Source organism: Scylla paramamosain, unplaced genomic scaffold (assembly GCF_035594125.1).
Source record: "Scylla paramamosain isolate STU-SP2022 unplaced genomic scaffold, ASM3559412v1 Contig11, whole genome shotgun sequence".
Classification (NCBI taxonomy): domain Eukaryota; kingdom Metazoa; phylum Arthropoda; class Malacostraca; order Decapoda; family Portunidae; genus Scylla; species Scylla paramamosain.
Window position 1 is genome coordinate 678,397 of NW_026973676.1, and position 27,492 is coordinate 705,888.

Sequence of the window (27,492 nt, forward strand, 5' to 3'; positions counted from 1 at the left end):
CAATATGGTTTTGAAGAATATAATATGTCATACTCTTGTTACTGTCTTTGCATAAGCCTTAATTTTCATCTTTTTTACTTGTATGGGTCATGTGGAAATTAATATTATATATATATATATATATATATATATATATATATATATATATATATATATATATATATATATATATATATATATATATATATATGTTAACTAAATTGCTACTTGTCTTACTTTTTAATCTTTTTACTCATAAATTATTTAGGAACTAAGATTAGATATGTTCACTAAATTGCTACTTGTTGGTGTTTACTGTCTCATCACAAGTTGTAATTTTTCATCTTTTTGGTCATAGAAATCACAGGGGAACTAGGACTAGACATGTTAACTAAATTGCTACCTGATAACCTTTATCATGTCTTTGCAAGTCTTGATATTTCATCTTGTTACTCACATCAGTCACTTGGGAACTAAGATTAGATTATGCTCACTAAATTGCCTTGGAAGCATAAATCATTCCATCTCAGCAAACTGTTAGTGTGAAGATTAACATACATGAAGATGAGAGTTGTGGGCTTATGAGTTAGTTGTTTACTGTTGATGTTGGGAGAAATTAAACACACAAAAATTGTTATGGCCATAAGATTCATTATTATTTGTAAGAAAGAGTTAAATGAGTCAGCTCGTAATTCAGATCTGTTAGATAATCTGACTGAAGCTCTTTTTTCTGTTGAGCTTTTTTTAAAAATAGCAATGAAGCAGGTTTAAAAAAGTCTTCATTGAATCTCCTTTAGTCATTAGAGAGAAAAGGAATGGTAAATACTAAATATGCAAAGGTAAATGCTATAAGAGTTGACTGATGCTAGTAGGTAAATGATATACTGGTCGTACTCCTCAGTTTAAAATGAAGTAGCAATATATATATATATATATACATATATATATATATATATATATATATATATATATATATATATATATATATATATATATATATATATATATATATATATATATATATATATATATATATATATATATATATATATATATATATATATATATATATATATATATATATATATATATATATATATATATATATATATATATATATATATATATATATATATATATATATATATATATATAATATATATATATATATATATGTAGTGTAGGATAATGACTATGATTGGGCTGACTTGCTGTATCTTGATTTATTGATTGATTCAGCCTGCAAATTTAATGTCAACATAAACACAGCATACCTCAATATCATGTAACTCCCTTCAATATCTTGTAACTTCACCCAGTAAACAGAAGAATAACATAAGATGAACACATATCCCATTCTATTATTCACTATTGCAATGACACACGATACATATAAAATAGTACTCACAAAATGACCGCCCATCATCAGCCAAGGCAGACTTCACCATATGTCTGATTACAGCATTACCCCAACTATGCTGCAAAGTTACACTTAATCAAATCCTCCTATCAGCACCGCATTCAATATAACACCAACCAATATGCACAATCAGCGGCATAACATAAGTCAAACAAATCAGAGAAATAATGTTATCACAAAACTCACCTCAGTCAAACAACCGCCACTCACCCCTGACAGGCACCAACTGTACCTCTGCCTACCTTCCCCCTACACCCTGAGTGCGGTATAATATATATCCGTGTTACATACACAGACCCTAAAAGAAAACTTCCTCTTGACAAACAAATACACATTACTAACCAATACCAAACTTGTTAATAAGTAAGAAAACAATATATGTATCTCAATAATAATTACAATTCTTGTCATATATGCCAATAACAATTATACAGTAACTGGAATACAACCCGTGTCTACACCTCTTTCCAACCAATGACAGCGACACACACTGCCCGCTCCACATTCAAAGGTGCCAACATTGACATTATAATTCTAATATGATGAGAATCATATTACACTCCCCCCACCACAAATCAAAGGCTTCTATACTTCTATTGTTGATCGACTGGGAGCAACACCACCAGTCTATGTACTGATCTTACCATTTGCTTGTCATGTTGGCCCCTGTACTGTTTTCCTGGTTCATTAATTTTATACCTCAACAACACATCTCTGATCTTTCCATCCCTTCCTGGTATACCTTCTACAACTTCCGCTAACTTCCATTCTCCTCTTAATACATTATGATCATTAACAAGTACAATGTCACCCTTCCGAACATTTCTTACACTCACATGCCACTTTTGGCGTACAATTAGAGTAGGAAAGTAGTTCTTCATCCAATTTTTCCAAAATAAATCAATGACCTTAATCTTAAATGCATATGATCTACTTACTTCTCCCCGTTCATTCCAAAATCCACAAGGAGCATCAATGGTAGATCGACCCAGTAGTAAGTCATTAGGTCTCAATACAGTCCCTTCATCAAAATCTTCACCTGGTTTGAACCCGATAGGCCGTTCATTCAATACATTGGCCACCTCATACATAACAGACTGTAGTTCTCCAAAGGATATGACTGATTCACCTATGATTCTAGTGAGAGATCTCTTGACTAATCTAATTAACGCTTCTCTGCAAGAATTTTCCCAAGGGGCATCTGCTGATCTATTGAATACCCAGATTAAACCATTAAATTTTCCAAAATTGAACACTTCATGCTTATTCCACCGAGTAACCATATCTCTCAATTCCTTGTTTGCATACACTAACTGTGTACCATTATCTGAATATAATTTTTTGGGAAATCCTCTAAGACAAGTGAATCTCTTCAATACAGTAAGAAAGTTTTGAGTATCATAACCTTCGGAAAGGTCTAAATGTACAGCCCTTGTTGTCATGCAATTGAAAATTACTCCAAACGTTTTTCTTTTCACTCTTCTTTTCACCGTATCACAAACCCAAAGAGGACCGAACAGGTCAACACTTACATTGTAAAATGGTGGACATGGCTCTAGTCTTTCCTTAGGTAGTTCACCCATACACTGGGATGTGCAGATCTTATCTATTCTATGGCAAGTTACACATTGTTTTCTAATAGATTTCATTGTCTTCCTCGCACCTAATACCCAGTATTTCACTTGAGCTCTAGCAAGGCCCGCTTCTATTCCACTATGATCTTCCTTGTGTATGTGGGACAGATACAGTTCAGAAAATGGATGCTTTGATGGGAGTAACATGAACTGATCACAATTCCAATTGTCTTTTACCCATTTTGACATTCGACTTCCCACAGTGATAATGCCATCTTCTCTCATCCTTGGTCCTAGACGTTTATATTTCTTTTCCCAGTCTTGTGGCAGGCTTGTTTGAGCGTTCTTAACAAGAAATAATTCTGCTCTCTGTATATCCTCTGCATTAGGATCACATATTATAGCTTTAAATGATCTCTTTCTTACTACATTTATGACTCGAGCCATTACCGACAAAAGCCGTTTCAAATTGCTGAAATTTTGGATGTTGATTAACTCATTAGGTGTAGTAATCTCTCCTGAGTTCATGGTTACCTTTGCAAACACAGTATCAGGGAGATCAGACACTGTATTCTGTTTAACTGGCCATTCTGAGAAGTCACAATAGAGAAATTGTGGACCACTTTGCCATACAGATCCTGTCCCTAACTCTAAGGGACTGCATTCCCTGGTGGTTAAATCAGCATTGTTTTCCTTAGAAGATACCCAATACCATTCTATGGGCTCTGTCTTTGATTGAATCTCTGCAACTCTACTTCCAACAAAGGTGTTAAATCTATGTGATTCCTTTTGGATTTGTGCCCTTACAATCTCACTATCTGTGATGTGGATTATCCTAGAATAGTTGTATCTCATTTCTCCTTCAATGGATACTCTCAATCTGCTTGCCAAAACTGCAGCACACAATTCCAGTCTAGGTATATTGATTTGCCTCATAGGAGCAATTCTATTCTTTGAACATAAGAGTTTTACACAATATGTGCCATTCTGCTTCTTCCACCTAATGTAAGCTACAGCTCCATATGCTTTCATGCTACTATCACAAAAGATAATTAACTCTGGATCTGTAGTCACATCTGTAGTCCTTAAGCATCTTCCAAAAGTAAGTTTTTCAATTTCAAGCATTTCCCGAAATAAATCCACTGCTTCTAAATACAAAGTTCCACTGATAGGCTCATCCCATCCCTTAGATTTGTTTTCATTAGCTTCTAGTATAATGGAGCGAATCATTAACTTGGTTTTCAGTGTGAATGGTGTTAACAGTCCCAGAGGATCATAGAGTGTAGCAAACTGCGACAGTACAGTTCTTTTAGTCAACATACACGGGATACGGCTTTCAAAGTCACCATAGCTCACATTTGGTTCTGTCCTGCCCTCTCTTGTTCTTTTCGAGAAGTTGAGTTTAACTTTAAATGAAAATACATCTTGTTTGGGTTTCCATTCTAACCCTAAAACCTTTTCTTGATCAGTGTTCGAGATTATGGCATCATTTCTGTTATCCTCTCCAGAGAGAATCCAATATTTAATCTGAAAACCTCCTGGTCTTAAAACTTCCTCCACTTCTTTGATTCTTTCCATTGCATGATTCGTTGAACCAACACTACTTATGATATCGTCAACATAGGAATCCTCTACAATCATTTTAGAGGCTAATGGGAAGTCACAATTCATTTCTGCTGTTTTACGAAGAGCCAACATTGCTATCGGCCCAGAAGGTTTGTCTCCAAATGTTACCGTCTTCAATTTATAGTGTGAGGGTTCTCTCTCTAGTTGAAAGTTCCTCCATAAAAATCTGTGAGTGTGCATATCTTCATCTGAAAGCTTTACAGTATGATACATTTTTCTAATATCTCCAACCATACCAATCTCCTCCTCTCTGAATCTCAGCAAGATTCCAATTAAGTTGTTTATCACATCTGGCCCCTTTGCAAGCATGTCATTGAGAGAGATCCCTTTGTAGGATGCTGCTGCATTAAACACTATCCTTACTGGGGTTGAAATGGAGTCTACCTTGTAAACTTCGTGATGGGGTAGATAAAACTTTGGACCCTTGTAAGTCATTACTTCCTCCTTTGATAATTTCTCCGCTACTCCTCTATCCAACATGTCTTTTATTTGTTCTTGATACTTTACACACTGGGTCGACCCCATCTTCATTAATCTCTGTTCAGTGGCCTTTAATCTAGCAAATGCCATAGGATAATTATCAGGTAGTTTAGCCGGATCATAAATCCAAGGATACTTAGCTATCCAGCACTGATGTTTCGCATCATAAGTTAATCCATCTTCAATAAGTTTCTTCTCTCTTTCTTCCTTAATGGTTAAATTTCCCTTGGTTGAGCATTTTCCACATTTGCAGCCTCCACACTTAGGATTGCATTCTGTTCCTAAGCTTTCATTCAAAAAATAATTTTCTATCAACTTGCCCACATTAGGTTTAGTCCTGAAATGCCAATCTGTGGTGTCATTACAACTCACGTGATTAATTTGCACGCAATAGCTATGTCCCTTTCCTTTGTCATCCAATCTACCTCTGATACAGAAACCAAACTCATTTGACATTAACTGAACATTATCTATGGTTTTTTTAACTTGTGGCATTAAAGTACAGTGATCAGATCCTATTAGTAGTTCTATACGCCCTTCAGGCCTTTGGATATCCTTTTCTTGCACTTCAAATTTCTTAGCAATTTCCGATAAATTCACCTGTTGATGAGCACCAGTTATTTCGGAAATTCCACAAACTTCAACAAATTTTTCCTTCCCTGTTTGATCCCTCAAGGACATCTTATAAACAAAACTATCCAATTCTTCTGTGTGGTCACCGACCTTTGTCACTGAAAGCTGTATAGGAGTACCTTTGAGTCCTAGTTGCTTTGCCATTCTAAAAGTGATCAGACTGATGTTACTTCCTGCATCATATAATGTGGGAACAGAAACACCTCCACTATCCACAAACCCAGTCATCAAAAATGCACCTTTCTTTGTCAAATGGTTACTCATAACATCCATTGTAGAAGTATAAGGACTGCTAAATATAGGGTGCAAAATTGAATGGTGGTGCTTACCACAAATGTCTCCCTTTACCTTTACTCTACAAGGCATTTGCTTATCACAATCCCTAGATAGGTGCCCTCTTTTGAGACATGCAAAACAAATTCTATTTTGCTTTAAAAAATCCATTTGATTTTCAGCTGTCCATTGCTTAAATGTCATACAATCCTGTAAGTGATGAGATTCACTATCATGAACAAGACAATACTTCTCCTTCTGATCACCATTAACTTTTGATGTGTAATTCCTACTGCAATATCTTCCATCTGCTACTTGAGCTATATTAGTTAAACACTCTGACATCTGGTTTTGTAGTTTCTCTTGTCCCACAGCTAACAGTTTTATGACTTCTAATAAGTCATTTTCTTTTGTGTTTGATACATCAGTGGTATGCACCGTTACCTTTGACGCACCAAGTCTTGACTCATCTTGTAAGTATTCTAAAGCTTTTCGATGCTCTGTTAAGAATGCAACCAACTCTTTAAACTTGTCAGTCTTCACTTGTTGTACTTTACTAGCCCATTCCTTTTTCAACATAGAGGGTAACAATTTTTCTACTTGAGTCAGGACAGTAACATTCTCCAACTCCTTTGTTAGGTTCAAGTTGCTTACATCTAACCATACCTTTTCTACAGTATTGATTAGCTTGATTAACCGTTTATCATCACCTTCACTTATTGGCTTATATGACCTAATGTCTCCCAAGATTGAATCAATTAACTTTCCTTCATGACCATATGTTTCATTCAATCTCTCCCACATTCTTTTGTAATCATTTAAATCTTCTACAAGTCTCCTGGGTTCCCCCTCTAGTGACATTCTGAGTACATAGGGATCCTCACCATGTTGTGATTCAACCAGTCTTGTATAATCCCTAATAAATGAGGGAAATGACCTTACAGATCCACCAAATTTAGGAGGCTCAATTTTTTTCATGGCAAGTACAGCCTTAGGTTTTTCTTTTAATGTCTCAAGAAGAGTGCACTTTATAGTTTCCAATTCCATGATATAGTCTTCATACTCTTGGCAAGATGAACTACCATCTAAAAGGTCAATAATTTTCTCATTCACCACATCCACTACTTTGAAAGAATCACAAACTTCACTATACAATACTTGTAGGGTTGCTGTGGAGTCTCCTCTCTTGTGTGCATCCTTGAAGAGTCCCACCTTCCTGGTGAATCTCCTCTTGGCATTAGCACGTTCCCTTTTCAAGTCATCCATGGCTGCTCTGCGAATTTTGCTGAATTGTAGTGTAGGATAATGACTATGATTGGGCTGACTTGCTGTATCTTGATTTATTGATTGATTCAGCCTGCAAATTTAATGTCAACATAAACACAGCATACCTCAATATCATGTAACTCCCTTCAATATCTTGTAACTTCACCCAGTAAACAGAAGAATAACATAAGATGAACACATATCCCATTCTATTATTCACTATTGCAATGACACACGATACATATAAAATAGTACTCACAAAATGACCGCCCATCATCAGCCAAGGCAGACTTCACCATATGTCTGATTACAGCATTACCCCAACTATGCTGCAAAGTTACACTTAATCAAATCCTCCTATCAGCACCGCATTCAATATAACACCAACCAATATGCACAATCAGCGGCATAACATAAGTCAAACAAATCAGAGAAATAATGTTATCACAAAACTCACCTCAGTCAAACAACCGCCACTCACCCCTGACAGGCACCAACTGTACCTCTGCCTACCTTCCCCCTACACCCTGAGTGCGGTATAATATATATCCGTGTTACATACACAGACCCTAAAAGAAAACTTCCTCTTGACAAACAAATACACATTACTAACCAATACCAAACTTGTTAATAAGTAAGAAAACAATATATGTATCTCAATAATAATTACAATTCTTGTCATATATGCCAATAACAATTATACAGTAACTGGAATACAACCCGTGTCTACACCTCTTTCCAACCAATGACAGCGACACACACTGCCCGCTCCACATTCAAAGGTGCCAACATTGACATTATAATTCTAATATGATGAGAATCATATTACAATATATATACAGCAAGTGTTTCAATGAATCATGGAGTGTGCTACTTGTGTTATGCTCAATCCGTGCTCAAAACTGACAAGTCACCAATATTTTGGATACCAGCACCATCCTGAATTGTCATGCTCAGTCCTTCTTGTCATGGTTGTTTTCCCTGCATCATCCTGACTCCCAGAATGAAGTGTAGGACTGTCACACTGCCTTAATATGGCACACTTGTGTTAGGTAGCCTTTTAACACCTCCATGTATTTGTATGATGATGGGAGGCCAACGCTTCTGCAGGTATGAATGAAGGAATTAGTGAGTTCTGGGCCAGGCAAGCAACATGCTGTGAATGAGGGTGATAGGTGGGAATATTTAGGAATGTTTCATATATGGACTGCCATGTGCAGACCTGATTTTTTGCTGCTTCCCTTGTTTTCTTATGTTCTTATGTTAACATATTCATAGTTCATCGCCAAAGTATTTGCCCAAAAATATGTTAAATAACACAATAAAATAAAATGCTTTGACTGAATTATAATGCAGTGTTACTCTTCATCACTACTTTTATGTAATATTACCATTTAATAATGTATGAGTTATTGTACCAGTAAAGTAAGTAGGTGTGAGGAGATGCTGGGTGATGAGGGCAAGTGCAGGAGGATGTGTAGGGTGTGTGTTAATGGAAAGGGTTGGGGTGGAAGACACTTGTAGCCATGCAAAAAGGGTGGTGACAGGAGGCCAGCACCTGTACCGTCACTGATTGATGGAGGGAAAGAAGGAGTGGAGTGGGGTGGGAGATGAGTGTGATAAGAGATGCATTAAGGAGATGGAAGATTGTCAGGAGGTGTAATTACATGGCAGTTGGTTGGCAGTCATCTGTAGGGACAGCAAGATAATTTAGGGACAGTACTGTTTATTCTTCAGCAATTATTTTTGTATAGCAAAGATTATGTAATAGATAACCAATGTTATATCACTTTTATTGCAAATGCTTCCCATTCAAAACTGGTCCTGTATTATGTAATTGTTCAATAGAAAATATGTGAAAATAGCTTTGTATTGGAAATTATTCAAAATGATCTATAAAAAGGATCTTTAGTAATGGAAACATAGGTACATTCACTGATACTTAGTGTATGCATTTGCTGAAAGGTCACAGATTCATAATATTAAAAACTCATTAATACTGGAGCTAATGAGTGGTTGAAAGAAGACAAGAATATTCATAATAATATGCATATATAAGAGTTTAAAGATTCACAGTATTAAAAACTCATTAATGTTGGGTGTGTGGGTGAAGGTGGGAGACAAGGGGAGGGAAGCATTGGCAGGTGGGGAAGATAAGGAGCAAGGGCAGGTAGAGAGGGCAGGGTGGGGAAGCAAGGACATCCTGCTGGTTGTGACCATTACCCTCATGCTGGTCTTCCCATCTCTGAGAGCAGCTCTGACAAAGCAAAAAGTAATTTCCTTTTCAAAGACAAATCCATATTTATTTGTTTCCTAAAGGAGACTTTAGGATGATATTTACTTGAGGTTTGTGGTGCAAGCTTCAATTTTGCCATGAAAGAAATATTGTCACAAGTAGGTAAGCTGAAATTCATCTAATGGCCATTATATGTAATTTCTTTCCAACTGCTTACTATATCAGATATAAAACAGCATTATAAGAAGCCTACCAGGCCTATTCCTGTGAATGCCTATCTGGTAGATTCTATATCTGATATAAAATATTATTACTAGCCTTACTTTTAAACTTACTGTAAATACTATGAAGTGTTTGAGAAGGTTACTGAGGTTACTGCCATGGAAATTGTCAAGTATAATGTCATACTTTAATCTGTGTAAAGGGCAAGGAAAATGCAGAAAGCCCACATACATTATGTGAGGTGGCTGAGCATTGTGTACCCCTGATGGTGGCTTATATCTCTGGTAACCTTTATGACCAGAGGAAGGAGGAGGGTTGGTAGACTGTTGTGGGCTTGTAGGGGTCTCCTCAGTGTTGCTTCCTCCTGTTTTTTTGTACTCTATTTTTTTTTTAGAGATTTTGTTAAGAGTGCTTTCATATGGTTGATCTGTCCATCTGTTTATTTTAACAATTTATTTTTTCTGTCTTTCCATCTGTTTCTGTTTCTCCCTATCTGTCTTTCTGTCTGCTTCTAAATATCTGCCTACCTGTACTACTAAAAAGATAAAAAAAAAATGTTGAATGTCAATATTGCATGCTTTTTCAAAACACTGAAGAATAGCCAATATCTTAATAGATATAAAATAATTTTCCCTACATAAGGCTCTATAAGAAACAATGGCAGCTACTCTTTATTCATTCCTTGAGTTACTTTTCCCCAGTGGCCATAGAGCTACAGCACGGAGGTGGAGGTGATGCTGTAGAAGTGAGCTGAATGTGGTGTGTAACATTGGCTTAGAGGTGATCAGCCTTTGGAGAGGGGCCGTAGCTGCCTCCCATATAGGGACTAATCGAGTTCTGGGGAGGCGGGTCTGGCTGTCCTCTGTGAGACAATTGGACAGTTGGAGATTATGGTGGGAGATGCCTGGATGTGCCCTATAGATGTTTGTATGGTTGCCTCCCTCCAAGGGTCCCTTAAAGTTGTGTACACTCTGTAGGAGGTATTTCTTACCTTATCGAATTATGAAAATTTGCTTTCATTAATCTCACCTGTCAAAGTCACTGCTATGGAATGTCTGCCACTACACTGAACAATGTGGGCCGGGCTGCCACATGTATGATGATTTTTGTCCTGCCCTAAATTTAAGATCCGGACTTAGAGAAATGTTTAAGTGAAACTTTGAGCCAGAAACTGAAAGAGAATGAAAGGTGATGAAAAATATCCACTGCTTAGTAGAGTTTGAAGGAAAAAATGATACAGTAAAATCCCTCTTATCCGGCATCAATGGGACCGCTGACATGCCGGATACTTGAATAGAAGTGAAATTATGCCCACAATCACCACCCTACACTCACGCATCTTACCATAACAAAGATCAGCTGATCGCTGTGCCGCGCGTCGCTGCCTGTGCTGCCACCTCACACTCACCAGCACAGTTGTAGCATTGGGCCTGTAATTGTGACTCCTTCTGATCTTTTCAAGCTGAACCACTCGTATAACACTTTGTCCATCATTTCATTATGATGATACTGCAGTGTGTGATGATTTTCCACTGCCTTTGGGGTGTCGGTGACTTTCATGTAATCCCGCAACTTTTTCGTTTGGGATTTAATGTCATAAATAGTTGATGAGCCCACACCATATTCTGCCATTAGTTGCTGTCTGCTTTCACCTCTCTCTAATCATCGACAAATTTCTACCTTCTGCTTAAGTGTAAGCACAACACGCTTCCTCTTTTCTACAACTTTAGGTATGATGAAGGCGTCAGGTGATAAACAGTGCACATGCGGGACTGAGTCACTGAGTAAACACAGTGCAGTGGACCACAGGTGGTGCGAAGCAGTGTGCTCTGGTGGCGAGGGGACAAAGTATGCCTCACGCGGGAATTTTTATCAATTTTATGAGTACACATTGATTTTTTTATAGATTTTAAGGCTCGGGGAAAAATGTGCCGGATACTTGAAGCTGCCGGATACTTGAATGCCGGATGAGAGGGATTTTACTGTATTAGGGGTTGGCCTGGTGGCGCCCATGCTGGGAGGGGGTGCATTTCGGGCATCGCAGCGGGATATTGGCAGCAGCATTATGTGATGGGATATCCGGCTGGCGTTAGTCAACCCTTGCGAATCCAACCCTTCGTGATATTCCTTCTCCCCCCTCATTAGGTCTCCTCCTGTTCCCCCCCATGAAAGTGTAGTGGCCCCCAGGCTTGGAGGAGGGCCTTTGTTACACCATTTGGCCAAGTTTCCTGTTGGGTGCACAGCCATATTGGTAGGTTGGCTGATCAGGCACCACCTGTCTGGTGTGAGGCTCTGCCCCTCCTCCCCATGTGTAGTTGCAATGGTGGTTGTGACAGCGGTGGTAGTGGTGGTAACACAGTGGTCATATAGTGGTGCTCGCATGGCGTTTGGTGGCTCAAGAACTGTGAGATAGTGATCTGTGTAATACTCCAGCAAGTTTCTTGTTATAATCTTGTAATCAAAGGGCTTTTCACAACACAGTGAAGTGAATAGATGAGTACCCTGTTGTGGTTACATTAGCAACTTTTTGTATGTGTCATTGTATGAAGGACTGTGCCAGTAGTCAGTAACCTTGAAATGTTATTGAGGAATCTGCTGCACACACATTGTTATGACTTATGACTGAGTAAGTATTTAATGGTATAGTGATAGCATGGTTTCTTATCTTCACAAGACACACATGTGAGGTGGTGTACTCTTGGCAGCAGTGCAGCAACACACAGGACAAGAGATTTTTGGGAAAATGTTATGTCTTGTGTAGCTGTGGTGTAGCACTTTGAGAGTTGGCTTATATCAAGACTGAAGGATATTATTTTATCCCTGCAAGTACAGTAGTGTGCTACAGTATTTTGTGCAATAATTGCCAATGGCTGTTATATATCTAGACCACGGTGATCTGTAGCTCAGTGAAGGCTTATTGATTTGAGCTTTTTTTTTCCAAGTAAGAAAAATATTTAGGCTTGGTGGTGGCCATAGAGTGGAATCATTAATCATAATGGGATCATTGAAGGAGTGGGGACAGAGGGCAGGTACACCTGGGTGGCAGGAGGCTCACTAATGCTTCCTGGCCAGGCAGGAGGCCTCCCTCCACCCACCATCAAGGATCACAAATTACTAGAGGTACTGGTAACACTGAGGAACAGTTATGAGTCCTGAGAAATTACTGCTGTGATGAAAATATAGGGTGTGTACTGCTTTACATAATGTGTAGTGTGTGTGTGTGTGTGTGTGTGTATAGACACATTTTGTTTATATTTTCAATGATGAAGATTGTGAGTGTTTTGGTTGAGGTTTCATGGATGACTATAATTGCTCTGAACATGAAGGGAACATTATATCCTTTATGTAGTTGTAATGGTTGCCATGTGATATATGTTTTTACAGTTTATTTATATACATAACCATGTATGCTTTCTTTTTAGTATATATACATAACATATTTAAGCATTAACTGTTGTTGAAAACCAGGCAAGCTATATTCATCATTTATTCATGAATAGTTCTTATTGTAAGATTTTTAAAGCATATTTGGATCAAATTTTATCATAAGAGCTTTAATGTTTTAGGCACCAATATGTTATTGTTTATCTGATGACCCTTACAAGTTGGTGATGAGAAAAACAAACCACAGCATCATAGGTTGTAGCTTTGCACATCAAATTTGTTACAAGAATAACAGAAAGAGTGTTGACAGTATTTGTGTAATTACTGTTCATCCTTTGCTTGCAGGTGAGCATTTACTGTCTCCTAAGAAAAACATCAGCGGAGGAGACGTGACCCTTGACTCTGCGTCTCCTCTTAACTCTCCGTCCTTCACCCTCAATGAGACAGTACCAGACTTCAATCTTGACTTCAACCTTGATGAAGCCTTGAAATTTGTTGGACTTTTTTTTTTTTTTTTTTATGTAGGAAGGATACTGGCCAAGGGCAACAAAAATCTAATAAAAAAAAATGCCCACTGAAATGCCAGTCCCTAAAAGGGTCAAAGCAGTGGTCAAAAATTGGTGGATAAGTGTCTTGAAACCTCCCTCTTGAAGGAATTCAAGTCATAGGAAGGTGGAAATACAGAAGCAGGCAAGGAGTTCCAGAGTTTACCAGAGAAAGGGATGAATGATTGAGAATACTGGTTAACTCTTGCGTTAGAGAGGTGGACAGAATAGGAGTGAGAGAAAGAAGAAAGTCTTGTGCAGTGAGGCCGCGGAAGGAGGGGAGGCATGCAGTTAGCAAGATCAGAAGAGCAGTTAGCATGAAAATAGCGGTAGAAGACAGCTAGAGATGCAACATTGCGGCGGTGAGAGAGAGGCTGAAGACAGTCAGTTAGAGGAGAGGAGTTGATGAGACGAAAAGCTTTTGATTCCACCCTGTCTAGAACAGCAGTATGAGTGGAACCCCCCCCAGACACGTGAAGCATACTCCATACATGGACGGATAAGGCCCTTGTACAGAGTTAGCAGCTGGGGGGGTGAGAAAAACTGGCGGAGACGTCTCAGAACACCTAACTTCATAGAAGCTGTTTTAGCTAGAGATGAGATGTGAAGTTTCCAGTTCAGATTATAAGTAAAGGACAGACCGAGGATGTTCAGTGTAGAAGAGGTGGACAGTTGAGTGTCATTGAAGAAGAGGGGATAGTTGTCTGGAAGATTGTGTCGAGTTGATAGATGGAGGAATTGAGTTTTTGAGGCATTGAACAATACCAAGTTTGCTCTGCCCCAATCAGAAATTTTAGAAAGATCAGAAGTCAGGCGTTCTGTGGCTTCCCTGCGTGATATGTTTACCTCCTGAAGGGTTGGACGTCTATGAAAAGACGTGGAAAAGTGCAGGGTGGTATCATCAGCATAGGAGTGGATAGGACAAGAAGTTTGGTTTAGAAGATCATTAATGAATAATAAGAAGAGAGTGGGTGACAGGACAGAACCCTGAGGAACACCACTGTTAATAGATTTAGGAGAAGAACAGTGACCGTCTACCACAGCAGCAATAGAACGGTCAGAAAGGAAACTTGAGATGAAGTTACAGAGAGAAGGATAGAAACCGTAGGAGGGTAGTTTGTAAATCAAAGCTTTGTGCCAGACTCTATCAAAGGCTTTTGATATGTCCAAGGCAACAGCAAAAGTTTCACCAAAGTCTCTAAAAGAGGATGACCAAGACTCAGTAAGGAAAGCCAGAAGATCACCAGTAGAGCGGCCTTGACGGAACCCATACTGGCGATCAGATAGAAGGTTGTGAAGTGATAGATGTTTAAGAATCTTCCTGTTGAGGATAGATTCAAAAACTTTAGATAAGCAGGAAATTAAAGCAATAGGACGGTAGTTTGAGGGATTAGAGCGGTCACCCTTTTTAGGAACAGGTTGAATGTAGGCAAACTTCCAGCAAGAAGGAAAGGTAGATGTTGACAGACAGAGCTGAAAGAGTTTGACTAGGCAAGGTGCAAGCACGGAGGCACAGTTTCGGAGAACAATAGGAGGGACCCCATCAGGTCCATAAGCCTTCTGAGGGTTTAGGCCAGCGAGGGCATGGAAAACATCATTACGAAGAATTTTAATACGAGGCATGAAGTAGTCAGAGGGTGGAGGAGAGGGAGGAACAAGCCCAGAATCGTCCAAGGTAGAGTTTTTAGCAAAGGTTTGAGCAAAGAGTTCAGCTTTAGAAATAGATGTGATAGCAGTGGTGCCATCTGGTTGAAGTAGAGGAGGGAAAGAAGAAGAAGCAAAGTTATTGGAGATATTTTTGGCTAGATGCCAGAAATCACGAGGGGAGTTAGATCTTGAAAGGTTTAGACATTTTCTGTTAATGAAGGAGTTTTTGGCTAGTTGGAGAACAGACTTGGCATGGTTCTGGGCAGAAATATAAAGTGCATGAGATTCTGGTGAAGGAAGGCTTAAGTACCTTTTGTGGGCCACCTCTCTATCATGTATAGCACGAGAACAAGCTGTGTTAAACCAAGGTTTAGAAGGTTTAGGACAAGAAAAAGAGTGAGGAATGTACGCCTCCATGCCAGACACTATCACCTCTGTTATGCGCTCAGCACACAGACGGGTCTCTGACACGGAAGCAGTAGTCATTCCAAGGAAAATCAGCAAAATACCGCCTCAGGTCCCCCCAACTAGCAGAGGCAAAACGCCAGAGGCACCTTCGCTTAGGGGGATCCTGAGGAGGGATTGGAGTGATAGGACAAGATAAATATATGAGATTGTGATCGGAGGAGCCCAACAGAGAAGAAAGGGTGACAGCATAAGCAGAAGGATTAGAGGTCAGGAAAAGGTCAAGAATGTTGGGCGTATCTCCAAGACGGTCAGGAATACGAGTAGGGTGTTGCACCAATTGCTCTAGGTCATGGAGGATAGCAAAGTTGTAGGCTAGTTCACCAGGATGGTCAGTGAAGGGAGAGGAAAGCCAAAGCTGGTGGTGAACATTGAAGTCTCCAAGAATGGAGATCTCTGCAAAAGGGAAGAGGGTCAGAATGTGCTCCACTTTGGAAGTTAAGTAGTCAAAGAATTTCTTATAGTCAGAGGAGTTAGGAGAGAGGTATACAGCACAGATAAATTTAGTATGAGAATGACTCTGTAGTCGTAGCCAGATGGTGGAAAACTCGGAAGATTCAAGAGCGTGGGCACGAGAGCAGGTTAAGTCATTGCGCACATAAACGCAGCATCCAGCTTTGGATCGAAAATGAGGATAGAGAAAGTAGGAGGGAACAGAAAAGTTTTTCAGTGAGGAAAAGAAGATTGAAAATTAGATCTTAGACCGCGAATGTTGCAGAAGTTAATGAAGAAAAAGTTGAGGGGGGTGTCAAGACACTTAGGGTCGTCGACGGAAAGGCAGTCCGACCTGGGGACATTTATGGTCCCCTCCCCAGATGGGGACTCCGAGGCTGGTGTAGGAGTCGCCATGATTTTAAAATTTTTGGAGTGAAGGGTGTGTGTGTTATTAGGTGCTTGTAGTTTTGTGTGGAGGAAGAGAGTTGTCTTTAGAGGGCAGGCTGTGACTACCCCCTTGTGTTGTGAGACACAAAGGGAAACGTTCAGTGACGTCACAGCTGGGTTTAATGATAAGTTCACAGCACCCCCTGAACAGTGCTTTAGACCTCACTGGGAGTAATTATCGTTTCGGCAGGTGTCTACTGCCTCCTCCTGAACTGCTCTGAGACTGGGGAAACTGTCTGGAAGGTGAGTTGTCTATTTTGCAATAGATATTACCATTAGGAGATAATAGATTACTTATTAGCCCATTGGCTATTATGACTTTGCCTTATACTGAAGGAAATTGCCTGGTTGGATGACTGGAATATACTCATTTAAAAGGATGTTAATGCACAGTCAGTGAAGAGCTTGGTCAGAAGCTATGAAAGTGTTATCTCAGTCCTCAGAGCCTGAACCCACCTCTGACAACAAGGAAAGCCCTGGTAAGGAGGAGGAGGACAGCGAGGACAGCTTAGACACCTTGAACGACACCCTGGACGATATGATCCAGGCCTCCCAGCTTCATCCTCAACACCCGCGCTCACTACAGGTAAGTGTCTGCCTCTCCTGTGCATGGTCATCCAGAATATAAGAATGGGAGGAAAGGAGACCATAAAAGACCAGCTGACCCACGCAAGGTGGCTCCTGGTCAATTCAGGGCAGTATGAGGTTCTTCCCTGTCAGAGCACCAGTGTAATATGTCATTTAAAATTTAAAAAAAATTTTTTCCATGGTTTATTGAAAAAGAAGGGAATTGCAATGTGATATTAAATACAAATATTCCAGAATAAGCATTTTCTCATGCGTTAAGCCTGCATGGCAGACTGAACCAATTTAAGGTTATTACAAAGCTAGCTCAAATAAAAAGCACAGCCATTCCATCTCAAATTTTTAACTGGTGCTTTCTTTTGGGAGAGAACACCAAGTTTTTTTTTTTTTTTTTTTTTTTTTTTTTTTTTTGTGCATTTGACCTGGCTTTATATTTGTATGACAAGACAAGAAAAGAAACAAGTAAATAAATATAGATCAACAGATGCAAACAGTATAGTAATTTTGCCATACCAGCATCAAAAGTGAATTAATATTGATGACTAGATAGATAACACACACAATAGCAGTAGCGGAGCATAGCGTGATGAGAATGTCAAGGAACAGTGCGGCATTAACCAGTGATTTATAATGGCACAGAAACACAACCACCTTGGCGGTGCGGGATATGGAGTGATGGAGTCAGACAGACGGGAGTGGTGTGCTGTCATTGTTCAGTCTGCAGTCAGGTCATTACAGCGTGAGGTGAGGCGTGGGAGAGTGGCGGGGAGAGGAGAGGAGAGGGAAGGAGGAGGGTTGTGGATTCCAGTCAAGTAATGTCTTGGTGCCGTTTCGAACATTTCCTGCATGACAAGGTGAGCTTAGCGGGTCGTGACGTGCTGGGTTCCTCACTGACTGCTGTGTGTGTGTTCTGTCAAGGTAATTCTGCCGTGTTTTTCCCCTAATTCCCTGCGATGCCCGTACAGTGAGTGAGTCAAGTCTGGGTCTCCCATAGTGTTGTTTATTATATTTATTTTCTGGAGGAATGAACGCTTTGGTTGTTATTATTATTATTGCTAGTACTTATTCTACTACTACTACTACTACTACTACTACTACTACTACTACTACTACTGCTAGTACTAGTACTACTACTACTACGATTACGACTACTACTGTACTGAGGGAGCTTGATAGGAGGTGTGTGTGTGTGTGTGTGTGTGTGTGTGTGTGATTCACCTACAGTCATCTGCTGGTCACCCAGCCAGCCGTTACCCTACAGAAAGAGCTCAGAGATCATAGTGACTGATCTTTGGGTAGGACACCACACACCGGGACAGCAAGGTCACAACCCTTCGGGTTACATCCCGTATCTACTTGCTGCTAGGTGAACAGGGCCTACACATTAAGAGGCTCACCCATTTGCCTCATGTGTGTGTGTGTGTGTGTGTGTGTTGTGTGTGTGTGTGTGTGTGTGTGTGTTACAGTGCTTGTGTTCACTCACTTACACAAGGCGGTTTTCTTATCAGATTTTTTTTTTTATCTTTGTAATGCTGTAGTTGAACAATCTTGATGCTTTTTAGTAGTTCTTGCATCATTCGTGCAGGACTTCTTGTGCTGCTGGTGGATTGAATTAGCAGTGTTCAGGAGACAAAACGCATACATTTATGGCAGAGTACCCAGGGAGTGTATTTCACTGCAAAGTAACATTACAGAATATGATAGACGGTTTCCTCTACAAGCAAAGTGAGAGAGAATAGCGAGTGATATATAGACAGAAAGCCACAGCTGTCATGGACGATAATTACTTAGAAATTGAGGATGGGAAGGGAGACGAAAAAGATAATGATGACAAATGAGAAGTTGGCTGGCGGCAAGATTACACTTGTTTGCTTCTTATGCCTTCAAAACAAGACAGCTAACATTTCAGACACCTGTCCGTGAAAATATAGTCTTTGTAACTAAAAATAATCCAGCAAGATATTTTTAGCATCTATATTTCATGCTCCTGAAGTTAGTGGTAGCGAAACAAGATGAGTTTGTTTCTTATGCCTTCAAAACGAGAGATACAACGTTTTAGGAAATAGCGGGTGATGGAATAAAATCTTCCCTATTGAAATTGGTACCATAAAATACTTTTAGCATCTATATTTCTTGATTCTGAAGGTGATGGTAACTTATAGTAGCAAAATAAATTAACGCATTTCTGAATCATATGTGGTTTGTTGCAGTATTGCAGTACCTAAGTGAAATGACACTTTGACTACAACATGGGGTAGCGAAAAAAAATGAATGGACAGACGGACGATTTTTTCCGGTCACGCACCAAGAAACATCTACCTTATCTACTCTTGTTGGCATATTAATACTTGCAGAATTTTCTCATGTTTATCAAGTGTTGCCCATCGAGTGTTGGTTCAGGTGCTGATAGCGGCAGTGATGATGGTGATAATGGTGAAGGAAAGTGTGTTGATGGTGATGACGGTGGTGGTAACCAAATAGTTCATATCCAATGTAACTAAAATAGTTTATATCCTCTAGTATATATACATATTTATTTCTGTTTGTTTAATTATTCTCAAAACAAATATTTGCTTGTTTATAATCAGATTCCACTTCAATTTTCTCTATTTCTCATGTATAATTATGATTTTTCTCCTTTCCTTCCTGTTCTTGCAAAGCCATTTATCCCTAAATCTTTTGTTATTGCTATTTATTTATTTTTTTTTACATTTTCTTCAATTAGATTTTTAGTTTAGTGTTGTTTTACATTTCAGTATTAAGTAGATATTAAGTGTGCCCAAAAAGCTTGTGCTTCATAAGGGGCTGTTTGTCTTTCAATTAATTGTACCTTAAGCTTATATATGTACTACAGACAAACATAATAAAGTGTTTAAAGTGTTTAAAGGTATGGTAACAGTGGTGATGACGGCGGAGAGACAGCGGTGTCGGCGGTGTTCAGAACAACAGTCACGCTTATCCTCGTTGTTAAGATATTTGCTTTTAGCGGCCTCATATGTCATGATAAGCAGCAGCAGATTCCTTGGTATAGTGAGAGAGTTTAGGGAGCTGCACAACTCAGTTAAGACGCAGAATTGTATGCCACGTGCTGCTAAAGTGAAGAAAGCTGAAGATGACACTAAACTTCACTTTGTGAATCAACTAAACCTTATGACACACACTGAATTTTACAGTAAACCTTATGACAGACACATAACTACAACCAGAGCAGCAATAATGATGAGTACAACAATAATTCTAATAATAATGATAATGCATTGATAAGCTGTATACTATAATATTCTAACTCCATTTTCTCTCTCTCTCTCTCTCTCTCTCTCTCTCTCTCTCTCTCTCTCTCTCTCTCTCTCTCATACTTAACGTAGATATCTTTCTGTAAAATGGTGTAATTGGTCAGGAGATCACGGAACTTGCTCCTTACCTGGCGTTGAAATCCCTGTAGCACGTTGAGCAGTGTGGAGATAATGCAACAGAAAAGAATGGCATTAGGCTTTTGGACAATAATAATCTTTCATTAAGACATCTTTCTCCGCAGTTTTCATTCTTTGATGTTCTCAGCTTCCTGCGCTTGTGACTCTGTAATTGGTGTGCTGTGTAATATTACTGCAAGTGTCTGAAAAAATAAATAAATAACGAGTATTAGATGTATTCTGGTGTTGATTTCTGCGTCACTTAGGCAGGTAAGTGGCAGGCGTGAGGGTGGTCCTTTAAGTGGCTATTTGACCTGTGTTATTTGTTACTGCAGGTGGGCTGGAAACTTGTTGAACTTGTTGAAAATGTTGAACTGGTGGTGGTGTTGGTGGACTGAGAGGGAGGCGCCGCCACCCACACACGTGAGAGATGGCCAGGACATGGAGTGTGGGGGAGTGTGTGTGTGTATGTGGAGGATGAGGGGTGTGTGTGTGTGTGTGTGTGTGTGTGTGTGTAGGGCGAGGGGAAGTGTGTGAGGAGTGTGCGTGGACTGTATAGAGTTTAAGTGAAGGAAGTTGAAGATGACTAAATTCTACAGTAAACCTTATGACACACAATGTAATAGCTACAACCGGAGCAGCAATAATGAAGAAAATAATTTACAAGACAAGTGGGAGTGTGTGGAGAGTGTGGAGTGTAGGAGTGCCAGAGTGGGTGTGGCATGACCAACTGCTTGACAATGTGGATGATTTATTGAGAGAGAGAGAGAGAGAGAGAGAGAGAGAGAGTTTATAGTATCATATCTCTCAAAGTACATTGATGTTGAAGGCAAAATTGATTCAGTTAACATAATTACCAAACGAAACAAGGAACTTTACTTTAAGACCCAGAGAGAGAGAGAGAGAGAGAGAGAGAGAGAGAGAGAGAGATGGTTTGGGGGAGGTGACAGAAAGGGGCGATGTTTGGCAATAGGGAGGCTGAGACAGGGCCCCGCCAAGCCTGCCCGGTTAGGCTTACTGCTGCTCGGGGCTGTGAGCTGGTGACGGTGTGACGGTGGCGGCTCATCATTAATCACAGTCCACGGTGAATGTAGCCAATCACAGCAGAATCACGACCAATCATAAACTCGTCACGACCAATAAGGGCGGAAATTGCTGCAAAACCGGGTCCCATTGGTGGAGAGGCTGCCAGATCGCTTTCACCACCAGATTCTTTACACATTCCTCTAGACTCCGATATTCATTAAGGTTTTATGATGCACCATCCATCTCTTCTTTTGTGCTTTAGGAATCACTGGGTTACTTTCTCAAGCCTCTTAGCGGCTTGGTGTAAAATGTTCACCAACTGCTTGAAAATATCGGGACTCACTCGTATGTTGCACTGTTTGTTGCCACGAACTTGGGGAGTTTGACCTCTCGAGTGCATCGGCATTCTCAAGTCCCTTTCACACGCTGGGGGATACATTGACTCCTGGAGAGAGAAGTCAGTGCCACCACCACCATCACCACTACCCCTACTCCTACCCCTAACCCAACCACTACCACCCACCACCCACCACCACCACCACCACACTGTCCTTGCTTCCTGCTTGGTGAACAGAGCTGCAGGATGTTCCGTGAAGCATCTGCTGCCCATGGTGTATATATATATATATATATATATATATATATATATATATATATATATATATATATATATATATATATATATATATATATATATATATATATATATATATATATATATATATATATATATATATATATATATATATATATATATATATATATATATATATATATATATATATATATATATATATATATATATATATATATATATATATATATATATATATATATATATATATATATATATATATATATATATATATATATATATAGGAGGAGGAGGAGGCAGTAGACACCTGTCAAAACGATAATTACTCCCAGTGAGGTCTAAAGCACTGTTCAGGGGATGCTGTGAACTTATCATTAAACCCAGCTGTGACCTCACTGAACGTTTCCCTTTGTGTCTCACAACACAAGGGGGCAGTCACAGCCTGCCCTCTAAAGACAACTCTCTTCCTCCACACAAAACTACAAGCACCTAATAACACACACACCCTTCACTCAAAAATTTTAAAATCATGGCGACTCCTACACCAGCCTCGGAGTCCCCATCTGGGGAGGAGACCATAAATGTCCCCAGGTCGGACTGCCTTTCTGTCGACGACCCTAAGTGTCTTGACATCCCCCTCAACTTTTTCTTCATTAACTTCTGCAACATTCGCGGTCTAAGATCTAATTTTCAATCTGTAGAACACCACCTCTCCTCTTCTAAACCTAATCTTCTTTTCCTCACTGAAACTCAGGTGTCTGAGGCAACTGACAGTAGCCCATTTTCTGTTCCCTCCTACTTTCTCTATCCTCATTTTCGATCCAAAGCTGGATGCTGCGTTTATGTGCACAATGACTTAACCTGCTCTCGTGCCCACGCTCTTGAGTCTTCTGAGTTTTCCACCATCTGGCTACGACTACAGAGTCATTCTCATACTAAATTTATCTGTGCTATGTACCTCTCTCCTAACTCCTCTGACTATAAGAAATTCTTTGACTACTTAACTTCCAAAGTGGAGCACATTCTGACCCTCTTCCCTTTTCCAGAGATCTCCATTCTTGGAGACTTCAATGTTCACCACCAGCTTTGGCTTTCCTCTCCCTTCACTGACCATCCTGGTGAACTAGCCTACAACTTTGCTATCCTACATGACCTAGAGCAATTGGTGCAACACCCTACTCGTATTCCTGACCGTCTTGGAGATACGCCCAACATTCTTGACCTTTTCCTGACCTCTAATCCTTCTGCTTATGCTGTCACCCTTTCTTCTCTGTTGGGCTCCTCCGATCACAATCTCATATCTTTATCTTGTCCTATCACTCCAATCCCTCCTCAGGATCCCCATAAGTGAAGGTGCCTCTGGCGTTTTGCCTCTGCTAGTTGGGGGGACCTGAGGAGGTATTTTGCTGATTTTCCTTGGAATGACTACTGCTTCCGTATCAGAGACCCGTCTTTGTGTGCTGAGCGCATAACAGAGGTGATAGTGTCTGGCATGGAGGCGTACATTCCTCACTCTCTTTCTCGTCCTAAACCTTCTAAACCTTGGTTTAACACAGCTTGTTCTCGTGCTATACATGATAGAGAGGTGGCCCACAAAAGGTACCTAAGCCTTCCATCACCAGAATCTCATGCACTTTATATTTCTGCCCAGAACCATGCCAAGTCTGTTCTCCAACTAGCCAAAAACTCCTTCATTAACAGAAAATGTCAAAACCTTTCAAGATCTAACTCCCCTCGTGATTTCTGGCATCTAGCCAAAAATATCTCCAATAACTTTGCTTCTTCTTCTTTCCCTCCTCTACTTCAACCAGATGGCACCACTGCTATCACATCTATTTCTAAAGCTGAACTCTTTGCTCAAACCTTTTCTAAAAACTCTACCTTGGACGATTCTGGGCTTGTTCCTTCCTCTCCTCCGCCCTCTGACTACTTCATGCCACGTATTAAAATTCTTCGCAATGATGTTTTCCATGCCCTCGCTGGCCTAAACCCTCGGAAGGCTTATGGACCTGATGGGGTCCCTCCTATTGTTCTCCGAAACTGTGCCGCCGTGCTTGCACCTTGCCTAGTCAAACTCTTTCAGCTCTGTCTGTCAACATCTACCTTTCCTTCTTGCTGGAAGTTTGCCTACATTCAACCTGTTCCTAAAAAGGGTGACTGCTCTAATCCCTCAAACTACCGTCCTATTGCTTTAATTTCCTGCCTATCTAAAGTTTTTGAATCTATCCTCAACAGGAACATTCTTAAACATCTATCACTTCACAACCTTCTATCTGATCGCCAGTATGGGTTCCGTCAAGGCCGCTCTACTGGTGATCTTCTGGCTTTCCTTACTGAGTCTTGGTCATCCTCTTTTAGAGACTGGTGAAACTTTTGCTGTTGCCTTGGACATATCAAAAGCCTTTGATAGAGTCTGGCACAAAGCTTTGATTTCCAAACTACCCTCCTACGGTTTCTATCCTCCTCTCTGTAACTTCATCTCAAGTTTCCTTTCTGACCGTTCTATTGCTGCTGTGGTAGACGGTCACTGTTCTTCTCCTAAATCTATTAACAGTGGTGTTCCTCAGGGTTCTGTCCTGTCACCAACTCTCTTCTTATTATTCATTAATGATCTTCTAAACCAAACTTCTTGTCCTATCCACTCCTATGCTGATGATACCACCCTGCACTTTTCCACGTCTTTTCATAGACATCCAACCCTTCAGGAAGTAAACATATCATGCAGGGAAGCCACAGAACGCCTGACTTCTGATCTTTCTAAAATTTCTGATTGGGGCAGAGCAAACTTGGTATTGTTCAATGCCTCAAAAACTCAATTCCTCCATCTATCAACTCGACACAACCTTCCAGACAACTATCCCCTCTTCTTCAATGACACTCAACTGTCCCCCTCTTCTACACTGAACATCCTCGGTCTGTCCTTTACTTATAATCTGAACTGGAAACTTCACATCTCCTCTCTAGCTAAAACAGCTTCTATGAAGTTAGGTGTTCTGAGACGTCTCCGCCAGTTTTTCTCACCACCCAGCTGCTAACTCTGTACAAGGGCCTTATCCGTCCATGTATGGAGTATGCTTCACATGTCTGGGGGGGTTCCACTCATACTGCTCTTCTAGACAGGGTGGAATCAAAAGCTTTTCGTCTCATCAACTCCTCTCCTCTAACTGACTGTCTTCAGCCCCTCTCTCACCGCCGCAATGTTGCATATCTAGCTGTCTTCTACCACTATTTTCATGCCAACTGCTCTTCTGATCTTTGCTAACTGCATGCCTCCCCTCCTTCCGTGGCCTCGCTGCACAAGACTTTCTTCTTTCTCTCACCCCTATTCTGTCCACCTCTCTAACACAAGAGTTAACCAGTATTCTCAATCATTCATCCCTTTCTCTGGTAAACTCTGGAATTCCCTGCCTGCTTCTGTATTTTCACCTTCCTATGACTTGAATTCCTTCAAGAGGGAGGTTTCAAGACGCTTATCCACCAATTTTTTACCACTGCTTTGACCATTTTTGGGACTGGCATTTCAGTGGGCATTTTTTTTTATTAGATTTTTGTTGCCCTTGGCCAGTATCCTTCCTACATAAAAAAAAAAATATATATATATATATATATATATATATATATATATATATATATATATATATATATATATATATATATATATATATATTTTTTTTTTTTTTTTTTTTTTTTTTTTTTTTTTTTTTTTTTTTTGCTTCGATGAATAGAGTGTTGGCATTTTTGAGACAACTCCCATATATCCTTGAAATCACACCTGTCTTTTTTTAATCTCTTATCACACTTTTCTTACGTAACCTTCCTACGGCAAAGGTTGGTTTGTATCGTGTAGGTGTTCAAGATAACTGCCTTATGCTTCTAAGCCGTCATGTGAGACACTTTACAGTCATTACGATAGTTTTGAAAGGCCACAAGTATGATTAGTTGTGCTTCCATGCGTTTTTTTTTTTTTTCCACTGATAGAGCAGAATCCTTATTAAATTATAAACAGAATAATGAAAAACACACTTGCAAACACAATAACCTCCATTGTAACCAGTTAAAGTTATAGAGATAAGACGCTGAAGCATTTGAGAGATGGAGACCTTTCAGACACACACACACACACACACACACACACACACACACACACACACTGAGCAAATCACATACATGACTCCATTTTGTGTACACTTAGCTAATCTGGAAATACAGCCCATTCCAGCCCATTCCAGGCTCATTCCAGTCCCTTATCTTATTACCCTGTTCCAGTTTATTCCATCATTTTTTTTTTTTTTACCTTTTTTACCTTGTTCTGCTGGGTCTGTCTGGCCTGTGTTTGGTTCTGCTGGGTCTGTCTGGCCTGTGTTTGGTTCTGCTGGGTCTGTCTGGCCTGTGTTTGGTTCTGCTGGGTCTGTTTGGCCTGTGTTTGGTTCTGCTGGGTCTGTCTGGCCTGTGTTTGGTTCTGCTGGGTCTGTCTGGCCTGTGTTTGGTTCTGCTGGGTCTGTTTGGCCTGTGTTTGGTTCTGCTGGGTCTGTCTGGCCTGTGTTTGGTTCTGCTGGGTCTGTTTGGCCTGTGTTTGGTTCTGCTGGGTCTGTCTGGCCTGTGTTTGGTTCTGCTGGGTCTGTTTGGCCTGTGTTTGGTTCTGCTGGGTCTGTCTGGCCTGTGTTTGGTTCTGCTGGGTCTGTTTGGCCTGTGTTTGGTTCTGCTGGGTCTCTGTTTAGCCTGTGTTTGGCCAAACAGGCTACCATTACTGGTACAAAGGTTACACTGGAATGAAATTAGTTGAAAAATATACTGCATAATTATTGGCAATGAAAAGATTGTGTGTTGAAAAGATAGTGATGAGGGATTCCGGGATGTGTTTCACTGTACAGAGTGGTGGCTGCCTCTAAATGTTCGGGAGCACCTTACATGGCACCAAGAGGTAGTTAGTATATCCTCACCTTACAGAAAAAAAAAAAAAAGTTCTTGACCAGACATGGGCATCATTATAAATTATTATGATTTTATTTTGATTATGGTCTGGAATACTTTTTTGATTGATTATATTATGATTAGTTTTAGCTATTTTTATTGTGGTTATTTTTTTCTTTTTGTGCATGATTAGGATTAGATTATAATCACATTTCTCTGTGATTATTTATAAAAAGATAATAATTAACAGTGATTAAGTACAATGCCTAAATAGGCAGCAAACTACATCTCTTAGGAGCACTGTTCCATTTTTGAGCATAGCAATATAACCGC

At 39.9% G+C, this 27,492-nt stretch overlaps 1 protein-coding gene and 1 long non-coding RNA gene across 8 annotated transcripts in view; one reads left to right on the top strand and one right to left on the bottom strand.

Moving 5' to 3' along the window:
- The window catches only part of LOC135097080 (uncharacterized), a 46,118-nt gene that overhangs the window by 15,055 nt on the left and 3,571 nt on the right, over positions 1 to 27,492 (top strand). For all 7 annotated transcript variants that reach the window (XM_063998846.1, XM_063998847.1, XM_063998848.1 and 4 more), the window contains 2 exons: positions 16,823 to 16,875; positions 17,069 to 17,218. In XM_063998846.1, coding sequence (XP_063854916.1) covers positions 16,823 to 16,875; positions 17,069 to 17,218 — 203 coding nt within the window. The remainder of the gene's footprint in view (positions 1 to 16,822; positions 16,876 to 17,068; positions 17,219 to 27,492) is intronic.
- On the bottom strand, positions 1,183 to 8,079 carry LOC135097077 (uncharacterized). Its single transcript, XR_010265364.1, has 2 exons — positions 7,511 to 8,079; positions 1,183 to 7,342 (listed from the first exon to the last, which is right to left on the bottom strand). It is a non-coding gene; the product is annotated as an uncharacterized LOC135097077 (long non-coding RNA).